General features: G+C 64.3%; 2 protein-coding genes across 4 annotated transcripts in view; one reads left to right on the top strand and one right to left on the bottom strand.

Moving 5' to 3' along the window:
* Positions 1 to 14,820, top strand: part of LOC127467867 (mitochondrial import inner membrane translocase subunit TIM16-like) — a 38,492-nt gene that overhangs the window by 18,362 nt on the left and 5,310 nt on the right. For all 3 annotated transcript variants that reach the window (XM_051780374.1, XM_051780345.1, XM_051780354.1), the window contains 6 exons: positions 12,996 to 13,050; positions 13,408 to 13,465; positions 13,562 to 13,707; positions 14,150 to 14,245; positions 14,321 to 14,488; positions 14,612 to 14,744. In XM_051780374.1, coding sequence (XP_051636334.1) covers positions 12,996 to 13,050; positions 13,408 to 13,465; positions 13,562 to 13,707; positions 14,150 to 14,245; positions 14,321 to 14,488; positions 14,612 to 14,744 — 656 coding nt within the window. The remainder of the gene's footprint in view (positions 1 to 12,995; positions 13,051 to 13,407; positions 13,466 to 13,561; positions 13,708 to 14,149; positions 14,246 to 14,320; positions 14,489 to 14,611; positions 14,745 to 14,820) is intronic.
* VASN (vasorin) lies at positions 2,200 to 10,627 on the bottom strand. The gene is made up of 2 exons (XM_051780773.1): positions 10,550 to 10,627; positions 2,200 to 6,069 (listed from the first exon to the last, which is right to left on the bottom strand). Exon 2 carries the CDS (start codon positions 6,057 to 6,059, stop codon positions 4,050 to 4,052), a length of 2,010 nt encoding a protein of 669 aa, XP_051636733.1. The 5' UTR covers positions 6,060 to 6,069; positions 10,550 to 10,627; the 3' UTR covers positions 2,200 to 4,049.

The following is a 14,820-nucleotide window of genomic DNA, read 5'->3' as shown; positions in this document are numbered from 1 at the left end:
ACCGGCAGGGTTGGGTTACCGGCTCCGACTCGGGGTCACCGACCAGACCCCAGTGCCGCACGCCCAGCGGCCAGTGCAGCACTGCCCCGGGACGGTGCTGTCACCACCGTGGTGGCAGGAGAACAGCGGCTCCCTTGTGTCGCTGCATCTTTTGGTGTCCTGAAAATGTCCCCAGGGAGGCTGGGGGTGCTGCAGCCGGCTTGGGGCTGTGGCTGGATCAACAGGGATGAGATGCCTGGGTCAGCAGAGGTCCCAGGGAGCCATGTCCCAGCGGTGTGTGCTGACACTGGGCATATCCCCACGGGGCAGGACGGTGATGGGGAGGGATGGGGACAGCCAGACCCTCACTGCTCTTCACAGTGCAAAGTCCAACAGAACTGAGAAGTGCCGGAATTGAGACCTGCCCACAGCAGAGTGCCAGCACAGCAGGATGTTTGCAGAGAGATTTGGGGGTTTTTTTGTCCCACCCAGAGCTGAAGAAGGACATGGAGGGGCCCAGGCAGCTTCCTGGGTATGCTGCCCAGGGGTGCTCAGCCCCCAGTACCCACGCACTGCCCCTGTCCCAGCCAAAGCCTGTGGCTGAGCCAGGTCCTGGGGTCAGGCTTGTAGCCCCAGCATCTCTCAGCTCCAGCTCTTTTGTGCACCAGAGCACATGGCCTAACTGAGGCACATGTCCCCACTGTCACCTTGCCACCTCTTCCCAGGCACCCGCTGTAATGGGACCTCCATGGCCAGTCCTGCTCTCATCCCACCTGGCCCCAGTACCCCTTGCACTGCTGTTTCCTGGGGCTTAGCAGCCCTTTTGGTTTGTGGTGGGTGCTTTGGGGGTCTCTCCCACCCCTGAGCCAGATAGGTCCATCCCTGTCCCCAGCCCTGACCCAGTCCCTGGGCAGATCCCATAGGTGCCTGGGCTGGTGGCTGCTTGCCATCCATGGGGAAGGGGCTTTTCCTGCCCCCACCTGGCTGCAAACCTCACACACGAGGAGGGGGAGAGGCCACCCCAACCCTCCAGGTGCCACCCCAGTGGGACTCATCCCCACGGGGCTGCTGGGCAGATACACAAAGAGGTTAAGGCAGGGGCAGCCACCCCGCCCTTTGTCGCCTGTCCTATAATTCCACTGGGTAAAAATAGCCCAGTGCTGTGGATGGAGCTGCGATGGGATGGCAGCACCGAAATCACTCCCAGATGGGACACAGCCTCTGTGGCCAGTGGGTGCTCCCTGGTCTCCCCAGCTTTCCAGGAAGGCAGCAGGATTTTTGCCCCCCCCAAACTCTTCCTGGCAGCACTGGGGGCTGTGGGATGGGCATACACCTCTCCTCACCCTGGGGAGTGGGCATGGGGACCCATGGCACCAAGGCAATATGGCCCCTCAAGGCTCTGCTCTGGCCACAGGGACCTGGGGGACCAAGGGGACCTGGATTTGGTTTCCATGGGGCCAGGGGTGTTTTTTTGGGAGACTGGAGCCCTCCATGCTGGGGTGCAGGCAGGATTTGCCCCAGTGAAGCTGGAGGCTCCTCCCATCGTGGCTTCCCATCAGGCCCCCCCATCCTGCCGGTGGCTCTGGCCAGGGCCCTCGGTTACCAGCCCCGCTGAACTGCTCAGCGAGAGGGATTGTTTTTGGGTCCATTTCAGGGGGTTTTGCAATCCTTCCCAGCGCTGATTCAGCTTGGAGGAATTAGCAGCGCCGCACAATGTGCCGCTCGGAGCCGCTCTTGGCATGCGACGGGACTGGCAGTGGCCAGGGGGAATTTTGTGCTGGGATTCAGGAAGCCACAAGGGCTGGACAGTCCCATTTTGGGCAATGCTGCTCTCCTGCAGGGCTGCCCGGGTGCAGACATGGGTGTCGGGTGGGGACCAAGCCCTGCCCAGGCCACAGTGTCCCCATCACCTCTGTGCCAAAGCTGAGCCCTGCTGCCCCCCTTGTGCTGCTCCAGCCCCCCGGCTGGCACCCTGAAACCTTTGGCTTGGGGCACCCCAATGCTTGCTGCACCTGCCAAAGCAGAGCCCCCACTTGGCTCCTGCTGTGCTGGCATTTTCACTGTAGATCCCATCACTTTGGAGCTGCTGGAAACCTCCATGGAATGGTGGGACTTGCTGAGGCGTCATGAGGGTCCCCTGCAAACTTGGCATGTGGGGGGGTCCCTGCAAACCTCCAGCTGATGGCAAGTGGGGAAATGAGCTTTGTTAGGAGGAGGGCACTTCACGAAGGCAAAGGAGGGGGGAAGCGAGGGGCCAGGAGGGGCTGGAGAGCCCTGCAGACAGTGCTGGTGTGGGGACACGCCGGGGCTGGGCCAGGCTCGGGGGGCTGTGGCGGCGGCCGGCCGGGGGCACCCGGCATGAGGCCGCGGCTCCGCCAGGGACTTTTCTTCTCTCCTCCTCGCGAGGCTGGAAAATATACAAAGCTCGCAGTGAAAATATTTACACAGCAGCAATTTTGGGAGGAATTTGGGATGTTAATTTGAAAAATCTGTGGGGAGAGGACCACAATGGGCCCTTTGAGTGGGCGAGCGTGGCCATCGCAGCGAGCCGCCCGCTCTGGCGAGGGGCCCCTCCTGCCGCTGCGCCGGCCCTAATGGGAGCCAGCCCTGCCGGAAGCCCACCTGGGAGCCGGGGGGGCTGTGCCAGACGGCCCCCGCCGCCACCCCGCGCCCCTAATTGCATCCAGAGCCTCTCCCTGCCCCGGGTGAGCAGGACCAGGGGGCCGGCGGGGTCAGGGCCGTGTCCTGTGGCGGAGCGGCTGGCGCGGTGCGGCACGGCGGTGACCCTCGGTGTCAGCCCCGCACTGTGCTCGTTCTCTCCAAATCAAACATACCTCAGCGGGCAGGGCCTCAACCTGGAAAATTCCAGCCCGAAAGATAAAGGATTGGAAAACGATTAAAACCAGAGAGTTGGAGCAGAAACCACTTGGCAGCGGGAACCTGCCGAGTGCCGGCTCCCAGCCCTCCCCGCCAGGGCCAGCGCATGAATCCGGCTGTTCCCGGGGCCGGGCAGTGGGGGCTCTGGCTGCACCCCCGGGGTGGGGGGGCCCTGCAGGCTGACACTTGTCACGGGTGCTCTGAGGGTCCCAGTGCTGCTGGGGGTGACGTCAGGAGATTTGGGCTGGGCTGTTTGTCCCGCAGCTGGCCCCAGAGCCATCTGGCAGGCGGGAAGGGATGAAGTAAGGCTGGATGATGCAGAGGGCAGGGGCCGATTTGAACCCCGTGGCCTCTGTTTTGGGAACCCCTCCTCAGCGCCCGCGGTGGAGGGCAGCGCCCAGAGTCGGGAAGACTTCCCCCTCCATGGCCCTGACTCATCCCAGTGCTTGCCAACAACAATGAGAGGACCTTTCCAACCTTCCCACTCCTCCACAGGGGACACACCACGCTGCCCACACCCCTGCCCACACCCCTGCCAGGGTGCTCAGGGCGGCACAGAACTTTTTGTTGTTGTTATTTTAATTATTTTAGGTTTTTTTTTTTTTTACAAAAAGACACCCTTCTGGTCTGTCTTACAAAAGAGATGTACACAAATCTGTACTAAAAAAAAAACAAGTTTTCCCAGAAGAAATGGGAAATAACGGTGTATAAATATTCTCTCTGAGTTCTTAAAGCTTCAATTCCCGGTTTGCCTGCTTGGCACTTCCTTTGGCCCAGGGGCTCCCGAGGGTCCCAGCACCTCGGCAGGGCCATATTGCTCACATCAGCTTCCAGGGAGTCGAGAGTCACAGGCTGTGCTCTGCTAAAGGACCCTTGTTACCAGCACGTGGGCAGCCCTCAGCCGAGTCGCGGCAGCTTTCTCTTTAGCAGTAGCTAAAAAGAAGCCCCCCTCCCAGCCCCCAAATTAAAACCCTCCTTTCTTCCACTACCCATGTTCTACGTAGAGTCACAGGAATCAAGGCACTGAGCAGTAAAATTCGTGTCTCCTCCCGAAGCGTGGCAGCCTCGCGGAAATTGCACGTTGTGGGTTTGGGGGTTTTCTGCCTCAATTCAGTCAGCTCCTTGGCGATCTGTATCCCAGAGGGACATGCCCAGGTGCTGCTTCTGGAGCTCAGCCCTCCTGTGTCCAGGGCTCAGAAGTAGGAGGGTTTGAGCCCCGGGGTGTTGTTGTTGCTGGGGTAGTGCGACTGCATGAGCGGCACCTCGCACTCGGAGCCACCAGAAAGCATTGCCGCCTCCGGCACCTTGCAGCCATGGCTGCTCAAGTCCCCATTTTCCAGGCAGGCTTTAACCCCTTCCAGCTCCAGCGGGCTGGCGTCCATCCCGGCGCCAGCCCGCGCCTTGGCCTGGTGGTGCCGGCGGTAGTACATGGCGGCGGTGACCACCACCACCAGCAGCAGCGCCGCGGCCACCACGGGGACGAGGATCAGGGCGAGGTTGGGGTCCTGGCTCTGGGTGACAGGGGAATGCTGCTGCAGGCTGAGGGGCAGGGTCTGTGCTTCGGCACAGTGCTCCTCCTTGGGGACCTCCCCCAGCGCCCCGATGCAGACGCGGTAGGTGCAGTTGGGTTTCAGCGCCCGCACCGTGTACTCGGAGAGCGAAGCCGGCAAACGCAGCATCACCGGCCGCTTGTCCGGCCCCGAGAGGTTCCGGTAGCTCAGGCGGATGCCCTTCAGCTGTGCCTTGGACTGGACGTAGTTGTGCAGGTCCACCTTGAGGGAGGTGCTGCCCACCTGTGCGATGCTGATCCGCCGGCCAGGCGGTGGGGCCGGTGTGCCCGGGGCGGGCGTCGTCCCCCTCACCTCCACCTCACAGTACACGCCGGCAAAGCCCGTGGGGCACAGGCACTGCAGGAGGTTCTGTGCACCCAGGTGGCAGGTGCCGCCGTTCAGACACGTGCGAGGGGGACAGATGGGCGGCGGGGAGCTGGTGGGGGACGGGGTGCCGCTGAAGGGCACTGGTGTGGAGCTGCCCTGGGGGTCCCTGGCCCCTGGGGTGGGCGCAGCGGTGCTGGCGGGCAGGGGTGGGCGGTGGGTGGTGGGCAGCAGTGCGGGTGGCGGCAGCGTGGTGGTGCGGGGGGTGGTGGGCGTGGGGGTGGTGGTAGGGCAGCCAAAGTCAGAGTACTGTAGGTGGTGGAGGAGCTTGCCGGAGTTTTTGGGGGGGAAGTGGCAGCGCGTCTCCTCGGGGCGCCGCAGCACCACACCGCTGGTGTTCACCCACTGCACCAGCCAGCTCATCTGGCAGATGCAGTTGAAGGGGTTGCCGGCGGCCGTCACAGCCCGCAGCCTGGGGAAGAAGCTGGAGAAATCCCGAGGGATGGTGTTGATGTTGAGGTTGCTGATGTCCAGCTCCTGGAGGTTGTGAAGGCTCTGGAAGTTGTCGGCCGGCAGCTGGGAGATTCGGGCGTTGCCGGCCAGGCTGAGCCTGGTGAGGCTGCCCAGCCGCCGCAGCACCGCCGGGACGCGCTCCAGCAGGTTGTCAGAGACATCCAGCTCGTGGAGGTTGTTCTGGACCTGGAAGAGCTCCTCGTTTAAGCTCGTCAGGCCCAGCCCTGCAATCTTCAGGGACTCGATGTTGACAGCATAGAAGGCCCCTGGTGCAATGGTGGGGATCTTGTTCCAGCTGATATCCAACAGCAGGAGGTTGGGCAGGTCAAGGGGGGGCACAGCCCTGAGCTGGTTGTTCTGAAGCTTCAGCTCCAGCAGATTCTCCAGCGTGTCAAAGGCAGCAGCGTGGATATGCTGGATCCTGTTCCTCTGCAGGTAGAGCCGTTCCAGCAGGCGCAGCCCGTGGAAGGTCTCATTGGTGATCTCCTGCAGCTGGTTGGAGGACAGGTCCAAGTTGACAAGCTCTGTCAGAGGCTGGAAGATGTTTTTCTGGATGCTGGTGATCTTGTTTTGTGACAGGTCCAGGAGCTGGAGGGCGGGCAGGCCTGCAAAGCTGTCCTCACTGAGAGTTGTGATGCCATTCTCAAAGACGTAGAGGGAGAGGGTGTTGGAGGGCAGCCCCTGGGGCACCGTCTGGCCCCGCCTGGCCGCACACAGGATGGTCTTGGGGTCTTGGCACTGGCATCCCGCGGGACAAGCCCTGGCCAGCTCCCCATGGGCCAAGAGGAACAGCGTGCAAAGGATCAGCTGGTTCATGGTGTCAGCTCTGTGGAGAGAGAAATGCAGCCAGGGTTAGGGGCCGGGCCCTGCTGTGGGGTATCCAGGGCTGGCAGGGCTGCGGGTCACCTCTGAATCCCTGGGACAGAGCTGGTGAGAGTGAAGCAGCATGTGGGCTGCCCACCCCGGCTCCATGCTCTTCCCCCTCCCCAGACCTCCAGGATTTAGGGACATGGTACCATTGTGCACCCAAGGCTCTACCATGAGACACATCCCACTGGTATTTGGACTGTCTCCAGTGGCACACCAAGATTTCCTCCCCCCCAGTACACACAAGGGCCCTAACCACCCCCACTGCTCAGCAGGGTGCAAATCAAACACGGGGGATGTGGAGAATCAGAGTACCGGGAAGGGGTGGGGGAAGGGGTGGGAGCCTGGCCGGCCTTCCCTGCACTGAGCTCAGCTTAACTCTTTGCTTGTGCCATCCCGGCAGCTGCATCCACGGGGGCTGCTCCTGCCTGGATCACCAGTGGCAGCAATCCCTCCTGGGGACAAGCCATTTGTGTCCCCACAGAGTCCAGGGGCTCATACCCACCCCCAGCCAGCCCCTGGCCCCACAGGTCACCTTGCTGTTCCCCTCCCTGCTGCACTTCAGGGACTCAGCACAGCACCATGGGGTGCTGTTTCCCTCCCTGCTGCACTCCAGGGACTCGGGACAGCAGGGATAGAGGGGAAGATCGTCTGGAGTGAGCAAGGCTGTAACCACCCCTGCCCCAGCCCCCCATGGATGCCCCAGTCAATCTTGCAGCCGCTCTCCTGTGCCACACAGAGCTGGTTCCTCTCTCAGCCCCATCTTTTAGCCCTTTTAATGATACGAGGTTGGGCCAGGGACCCACTGTCTCCTGCCACCCCATCAGGGGTAAAGAGAGGCTGTAGAGGGGGGTCCCCAGGCAGGGAAGAGGCGAGCCCTTCCCCAGCCGTGGCCTACCTCCTCCCTGCTCAGAGCTGTCAGAGCTCCAGGCAAACGCCCCCCCCCACAGCTCAGAAGGGGCCCTCTCCGTGTGCGGGGGGCTGCCGGGTCACACAGCAGCACGTGCCGCCTGCCCCGGCGCTGCAGGGACACCACATCCTGTGCCAGCAGGGTCTGGACCCGTGCTGTGTCCCCCTGTCCCCCTGCTGGGGTGTCAGCCAGGGTTAACACGGTGACTGGCTCTGTCCTCACCTCTTCCCAAGCCGGCCCCCCACAGGGTGGGGTGCACCCGAGGGTGGGGTGCACCGACGGCTGGGCAGGGTCACCACAACTGCCTGAGTCACTTGGCTTGACTGGCCCTGCCCTGACATGACCTGTGCCGTCAGCCCCTGATGCTGGGGAGGAGCTGTGCTGCATCCAGGGGGTCACTGTCACCCAGGGGGTCACCGTCACAGCATCCCCTCCCCGGCACCCCCAGCTCAGTCCTCTCGCTGCTGCTGGGTCCCCCCCACACCTCCACATCACAGCCAGTGTGCAACACAAGGACCACAAGGACGGAGTAGAACCAAATCCACATCATGGAGACCTTGTGAAGTGTTTTTTGAGGCTAGGGGCAGACCTAGCACTCCTCGAGATGGTTCCAGCAGCTGGAGTGTGCTGGCTGGCAAGAGAGCCCACGGCATGAGGTTCTGGCATGCCAGTAGTGCCACCACCGTGCCAGGCCGCCCGGATGGACAGCCCTGGAGCAGGGTCAGGCCTGCGGGATGCTGGCGAGGCCGGGGCTGGTTTTGCAATGCCAGGGTCGGGTTTCGCTGACGTGTCCCGCACTGCAACCAGCTGCTGACTCCAAGTCTCTTTCGTCCCTTTAATTACACTGGCATTTCCTCCCCGCCTGCCAGGCTCCCGGCTCCAGGCAGGTTCGCCCAGCCCGGCCACAGCCGTGCATCCGTGCCCGGCCACGAGCGCCGGGCAGGCTGGCACGGCCGCTCCGCGCCTCCACCGCCGCCCCCTCGGCATCGCCCGCCCCGCTGGCACACGCCGCCTCCACCACAGCCCGATGCTATTTCAAGGCAGCGAGAGGTTAACCCAGCCCAGGTCACCCCCAGAAACAAGGGACAGGGAAACGGCCTCCCCAGGTCCTGGCAGGGTCCCCAAGGGTGGAGAGGAGGCCCCGGTTCTGCTGGAGGTGTTGGGGCCGCCCTGCCAGCGGCCTGCTGCTGCCTTGGCTGGGCTCCCCCGCGCCTGCACCGCAGATATTTGCCGTATTATTCATATTTTCCGGCTGTGGGGAGGATCTGGGCTCAGATTCCCCCAGTCCCGGCTCAGCCTTTCCCTGCCAGCCTGCTGGGGTTGGGAGTGCAGCATCCCCCCTCCCTGCCTGCAGCCCCCCAGGCTGGGCAATCCCACTGCTGTCCCACTTTGCATCCACCACACATTTTAACAACAAGGACGATGCTCTCCCCACCCCGCAGGGTGACACCTGTGCAGGACAGGCTGGAGGAACCCTTCTGGGGGTTCCTGCCCTTCCCCACTGCTTGGGGACCTCAGGGAACCAGGCAGAGCCAGGATGTCCCTTTCCGCACCGGCAAGCAAGGCCCCAAGGCCAAATAAAGCCAGCGTTGTTGCTGGCCGGTGGGTTGCCACCTTGGCTGGTGGCACCAGAGCAGGAAGGACAGGGGCCCTGCTCACAGCTGGGCCCTGAACTCCATCCCTGTCACCGCAGGGAGGGACATGGTGCCTTTGCCGGGCAGGATGCAGAGCTGCTCCCCTCCCTTACACCCCCCAAAGCAAGCTGATGTCAGCACGTGCCCCCTCCCAAGAGCCAGCTGGGGGGATGCAGGATTAAGCCCTTAATCCTCCTCCCTTTCAACCCACCCTGCGCTGCCGCAGCTCCCACCTCCTCCCGCTCCCCTCCCTATTTAATTAAAGTTTCCGCAGCAGCCCCGCAGGAATGCAGGCCTGGTTATTGCATTCCCGGGAGCACTCGCCAGCCCCTCCATCCCGCTCCTGCCCCTTTGACCCGGCCGTGCTCCCCGTCTCAGGTGCTGGCAAGGAGAAAAACCAGCAGAGCCGCTTCACGAGCAGCCAAACCGCCTCGGGAGGAGCCGGAACGCCGGCGGAGGGTGGGAGGAGGCCGGCGATGGTGCCACGCGTGGCCCGGGCGGCACGGGCAGATTCCTCTGGAGTGACTGGGGTGGCCGCGGCTGTCCCCGAGCGCTTCCTCGTGCCGTGTCCCGCCGGCAGAGCCAGCCGGGCAGGCAGCACTTGCGTCAGGGCCACCCGGCAAGGCTGGCTGGCCTTGGCGTGGTGCAGGGGAAAACAGTAATTAGTGTCATCCCTGACGGCGGCACTGCCCAGTGCCGTGTGGGCAGCGGCACCGCTGGGTCAGGGCAGCCTGGCTGCCCCGGTCCCAGCAGGACCTGTCGGCACAGGGTGTGTTGACAAGAGTGGGTGTGACATGACTGGGGGGTTTTGGTTGGGAAGAGGAGTGTTGGAACTGGAGCATCTCTGCTGAGATACATCGGCTCCTGTGGCAACTGCCAGCCTGGGAGGGAGCCGGGTGTGGAAAGGAACATTTACCCCCATGGTGCCCCAAAGTCACATCCAAAGAGGGTGACAGGGGCCAGCACCCTCCAATTGCCCCCTGGGTGATGACAAGGCATGCAGGGAGCTGGTGGGGTATCCCCAGCAGCCAGGTTGGCTGGTGGCCCTGCTGGCACCCATCCCTCTGCGCCAGCCAGGGAGAAACCCTCACTAGCAGCGCCTTGGGACCCGCTTGGCCCCGTGGCAGGTCAGTAACCCAGGACACTGACCCCCGAGGACAGGCAGGGCAAGGGCAGCCAAACCCCACCCCAGCCGAGCCCTCTGCTGAGGAGGGTGGTGGTGGTGGACATGACTGTCAGCAGCTCCCACCTCTGCCTGATCCCAACAGGAGAGCCCCGCTGCCACGTCTGCCAGGACAGGGTGAGCACAGGATGGGCCCAGGACCGTGCCAGTCCTGTGGGGGTCCTGGACCTCTTCTGGCAGGGTGGGTCACTGCCACCCAGTCATGCTGGATGGAGCTGTGCTCCATGTTAGCCCCAGACACATCTCTCCCCTTACCCTCAGCACCAAGCCGAGGTGCCTGGACCGGACTCCAGCGCATCCCACGGCAGGACAGGCACGGGAGATCAGGGGCCCTGCCTGCACCCTCATCCCAGCCCACCACAGTGCCATCCCCCAGCCTGGCCGAGGCCCTGCCACCAGCCCTGGCGGGAGCCAGCCGGGTGCCCCTGGCTCAGCCGAGGCCTCGCAGGGAGCAGAACACACCAACCCCCATCCGAGGCCCGGAGGAGTCGCTGGCCCTGGGTGTCCTGCCTGCGGCCGAGGCTCGGGTGACACCCTGTCACCGTGGGTGCCCAGCCCACCCCGGGTGCCGCACGGCCCAGGGCCCCTCGGGCCCCGCCGTCCCCTAAGCCCCTCGGTGGCCGGCAGAGCCCCCTCTCGCCCGTGGGCGGCCGCCGCACGAGCCCTAGTGGCCGCGTGGAGGGTCGGGCGGTGCCGCGGCCGCGGGACTCACCGTGGCGGGAGGTGCGGGGAGGTGCGGTGCGGTGCGGGGCCGTCGGGGAGGCCGGTCAGTCCATGGCGCGGGCGGCTCAGCGAGGGGTGGGGGGGGGGGGGGGCGGCGGGGCGGCTTTTAAAGCGCGATGGTGAGGCCTGCCCTCCCGCCGGTCGCCCATTGGCTGAGAGAACGGCGGGGGGCGGGGCACAGCGGGCACGGAGGCCCCGCCCCCCCGCGCACCTGGGGCCCGGCTGGGGCGGGACCGCGGGGACCCCCGGGACCCCCGGGACCCCCGAGTCACAGGGACCCCCCGGATCTCTGGGATCGCAGAGTCACAGCGACCCCCGGGACCCCCGGGACCCCCGAGTCACAGGGACCCCCCGGATCTCTGGGATCGCAGAGTCACAGCGACCCCCGGGACCCCCGAGTCACAGGGACCCCCCGGATCTCTGGGATCGCAGAGTCACAGCGACCCCCGGGACCCCCGGGAATCCCGAGTCACAGGGACCCCCCGGATCTCTGGGATCGCAGAGTCACAGCGACCCCCGGGACCCCCGGGACCCCCGAGTCACAGGGACCCCCCGGATCTCTGGGATCTCGGAGTCACAGTGACCCCTGGGACACCCAGGACATCTGCAGCTCCAGAGTCACAGGGACCCCTGGGCACTCCATGGGACCTCTGGGATCACAGGACTCCCCAAAGTCACAGGAATTTCTGGGACCCCCAGGACCTTCCAGACTCACAGGGACCTCGGGATCCCAGGAGCTCCCGGAGTCACAGGACTTCAGGGCTTCCCAGAGTCATAGGGACCCCAGGGCTCCCCAGAGTCACAGGAACCCCCAGGATCCATAGGGACTCGATGAGATCTCCTGGACCTCCAGAGTCACGAGAATACCCAGGACCAAGAGAATACCCAGGATTCTGGCAGCTCCCAGACCCTGCAAACCTTCCACGTCCCCAGCCCCAGGACCTCCAGCATCCCTGGGACTGGGGTCCCAGGGACCCCCAGCACCCCTGGTGTGTAGACACACAGGTATAGGGGGTAGGTGCAGGCGAAGGCATCTCCCTCATATCCCCAGCACCCACGGGACCCCTGGCACCACTGGTAACACCAAGGGCTGAGTGTCCTTGGCACCCCCATATCCAGTGTGGCCAGGGTAATCAGGGTCCCTGGCACCCATGGGACCCAGTGCCCTGGGATCCTGGTCCCTCCATGCCCCTGGCATCCACAGAGCCCCTGCCACTGTCTTCTGGGGGATGGGAGGCAGTGGGTGGCCCTCACAGGGCTGTCCCTGTGCCCTGGTGGCAGCAAAGCTCTGCCCAGTGCTCCAGGACAAGACATGGTGAGGATGGCACAGGCTGGGCTGGGACAACCAGGCACCCAGGGTGCCCTTGTCCCAACGCCGTGCCCCTGTGGTGGTGGCAGTGCTGCAGACAGTGGTGGCAGCAGGGCAGGGGACCCCGGTGCCTGCCATGGGCATCCCATCAGTGTTTGCCTGGGTTGTGTCAACAGCCCTGGGGCAGGACAGTGCCATGCCAGCCACACCTATCCTTCATGGCATGGGATGGCATGGAACACCTCTCTGCCCTTGGCACAGCCACAGAAATGTCAAACGAAGGTAATAGATTGTCCCTTCAGTCTCTGCCTGCGGCTCTCCCTCCTCAGCCTCTGACGCGGGAAGGCACAGAGGTGACTCCGTGCTTTTGTCACCACTGTCCCCTCAGGCCACTGAATATTCCTTGTCACAGACCCCGCTGGTCCCCTTTTGCCACCAAGCACCCCCCAAGCCATGGTCCCCTCTGGCCACAGAGCATGTCCTGACCACCAGACCCTCAGTCACGGGCATCCCCCCAGCCGTGGTCCCCCCCAGCCGTGCAGCAGCCCCGAGCTGCGGGCTGGGACAGGGTGCAGGACAGGGAGCAGGGACACGCTCCAGCGGGCACAGCCCAGCCTCAGGGCACTCCCGGGGCTGGTCAACACCGCAGGTGCCAGGGTGTGCCACGCGCCCACCCAAAACTGGCCAAGCCGGCCCGGCCGGCCCTGGGGCTCCCCTGCAGGTGCCAGTGGCTTTCCTAAGTGAGGCTGGGTGCAATATCCGGGTGCTGGGAGCAGGGCTGGGAGCAGGATGCCCCACAGCTGGGCACGGCTTTGCAGCAGGCACTGAGCATCCGGGGCTGGGAGCAGCTGGCAGTGCCATCCTGCTGCCAGTGTGTCACCCCAGGGTGGGACAGTGCGGGTCCAGCTGTAAGCTGGGGACCAGCCCAGCACCCTGAGGGCACCCCCCAGCACCACCACTGCCCTCCAACCCCTGACAGGATCTGATCCTGCCCTGCACTGCCCCAGCGCAGGTTTGGGTGCGCACCAGCCAGGGAAAGAGGATCCAGCACCACAGCCTTCGGGGTGCTGCACTGAGGGGTGCCCTCAGCTCAGCACCCCCAGCTCAGCATCCCTTTCCCTTGCAGGGTGACCATCCCACTGTATGACGCCGACACGGGGCTGCTGGTGTTGGCAGGGAAGGTGAGGTCCCACAGCAGCGGGGTGCAGGGGGGTACAGGAGGATGCAGGGGAGTGTAGTGAGGTGTAGTGGGTGCAGTGGGGTGTAGAAGCATGCAGGAGTTGCAGGGGGGTGCAGGAGGCTGCAGAGGGGTGCAGGAGATGCAGCAAGGTGCATGTGGGTGCAGCGGTTACAGGAGGGCACAGAAGGGTGCAGGGGGAGCATATGGAGGTGCATGCAGTTGTAGGAAGGTGCAGTGGGGTGCAGGGATTGCAGCAAGGTGCATGTGGGTGCAGGGGGGTACAGGAAGGTGCATGTGGGTGCGGTGGGGTGCTTCCTGCAGCCTCACTCATTCCCTGTCCACTCCACCTCTCTTCCAGGGAGAAAACCTCCTGTACTGCTTTGAGGTGACCCCCACGCAGCCAGCGCTCACCCAGGGTAAGCAGGTCCCACCCCACACCGGGGTTGCAGCAGCCCTGGGGGGCTCACCCCTGCCTGCACTGCCCACCTCATGTCCATCCCCCCTCCCCACAGTGACCCAGTGCCGGACAGAGGGCAGCACGCGGGGCCTGGCGGCCGTGCCACGCCGGGCCCTGGACGTCATGGCCTGCGAGGTGCTCCGTGTCCTGCAGCTCACCGACACCGCCCTCGTCCCTGTCAGCTACGTGGTGCCACGCAAGGTGAGGGGGGGCTGCTGGTGGCACTGCATCGTGGATGCCTGGTTTCGTCTCATGGGTGACACCTCGCCAGCACCAGGTGACAAAAGGCACCCAGGTGCACTGGGACGCCAATCCCCAGCCTGGGGAGAGCAGGAGAGGAGGTCAAACCTGGGAGCTGGCAGTGGGTCACAGAGTGTGAGTTTGCTGCATGCTGGATTTGGGAAGCCGGGTGCTGCATGTAGAATTGGGGTGCTGGAGAGTGGATGCTGATAGCTGGGTGCCACCTGCTGGGTGCTGTTGTGCAATAGGTGCTGGGTGCTTAAAGTGGATGAAATTTGGGTGCTGGGTAGTGGAGTCTGGGTGCTAGAGGTGTCTGGGGGTGTCCAGGACTGCCCCAGCTGCAGGAGGATGGAGGCTGTGGGACTTCAGGAACACCCACCTTGCCCCCTCCCTTCTCCCACAGTCTGTCCAAGACTTCCATGAGGATCTGTTCCCTGACTGCACTGGGACCCTGCCAGCCACCAATGCCCAAGCCTGGTGGGCAGGCAACAACCAGCAGGTCAGTGTCACCCAGGGGTGTGTCCTTGCTGGTGGCATTGCCACTGCCCCATGCCCACCACTGTGCCTGGTGCAGGTGGGGAGGGTGAGCCTGCACCCCGCACGGAGATCCACGGAGACCTTCACCTCCCCTGTCATCGCCTTCACCCACCACACCAATGCCAGCCACACCAACACCAACATCGGCCACACCGACACTGGCCACACCGACACCGACATCAGCCACACCGACACCGACCGGAGCGTGAGCATGGGGTGCTGGGAATGTGCTTTGGATGCTGAGGGGGTGGGGGTCCCTGTCGCCTTTATACAGCAGGGAAAGGCCGGGCTACCAGCACCACCTGCCCACCCGCTGTCTCTCCTGTAGGAGGCCAGTGGCTACTCCTCGCCATCCTCGCTGGCCTCGCCAGGCAGTGCAGCCACCTCGCTCTCAGCCAGCACCGGCCCCTCCAGCGGCTTCGCCAGCAGCCCCAGCCAGAAGTCCCTGCAGAGCATTTTGGGTGAGCAGGCAGCAGGGTGAGCTCGGGGTCCCTCACTGAGGAGGGATTCAGGGCACTCACCTATCCCTCACCTGCT

Source organism: Manacus candei, unplaced genomic scaffold (assembly GCF_025592945.1).
Source record: "Manacus candei isolate 608988 ecotype Guabito, Panama unplaced genomic scaffold, ASM2559294v1 h1tg000002l, whole genome shotgun sequence".
NCBI classification, from domain to species: Eukaryota; Metazoa; Chordata; class Aves; order Passeriformes; family Pipridae; genus Manacus; species Manacus candei.
Note: the sequence above shows the minus strand (reverse complement) of the source record. Positions and strands in the feature narration are given on the sequence as shown.

Bases quoted from the DNA above. Each gene is read 5' to 3' on its own strand.
- VASN (XM_051780773.1), bottom strand. From the start codon at position 6,059: ATGAACCAGCTGATCCTTTGCACGCTGTTCCTCTTGGCCCATGGGGAG.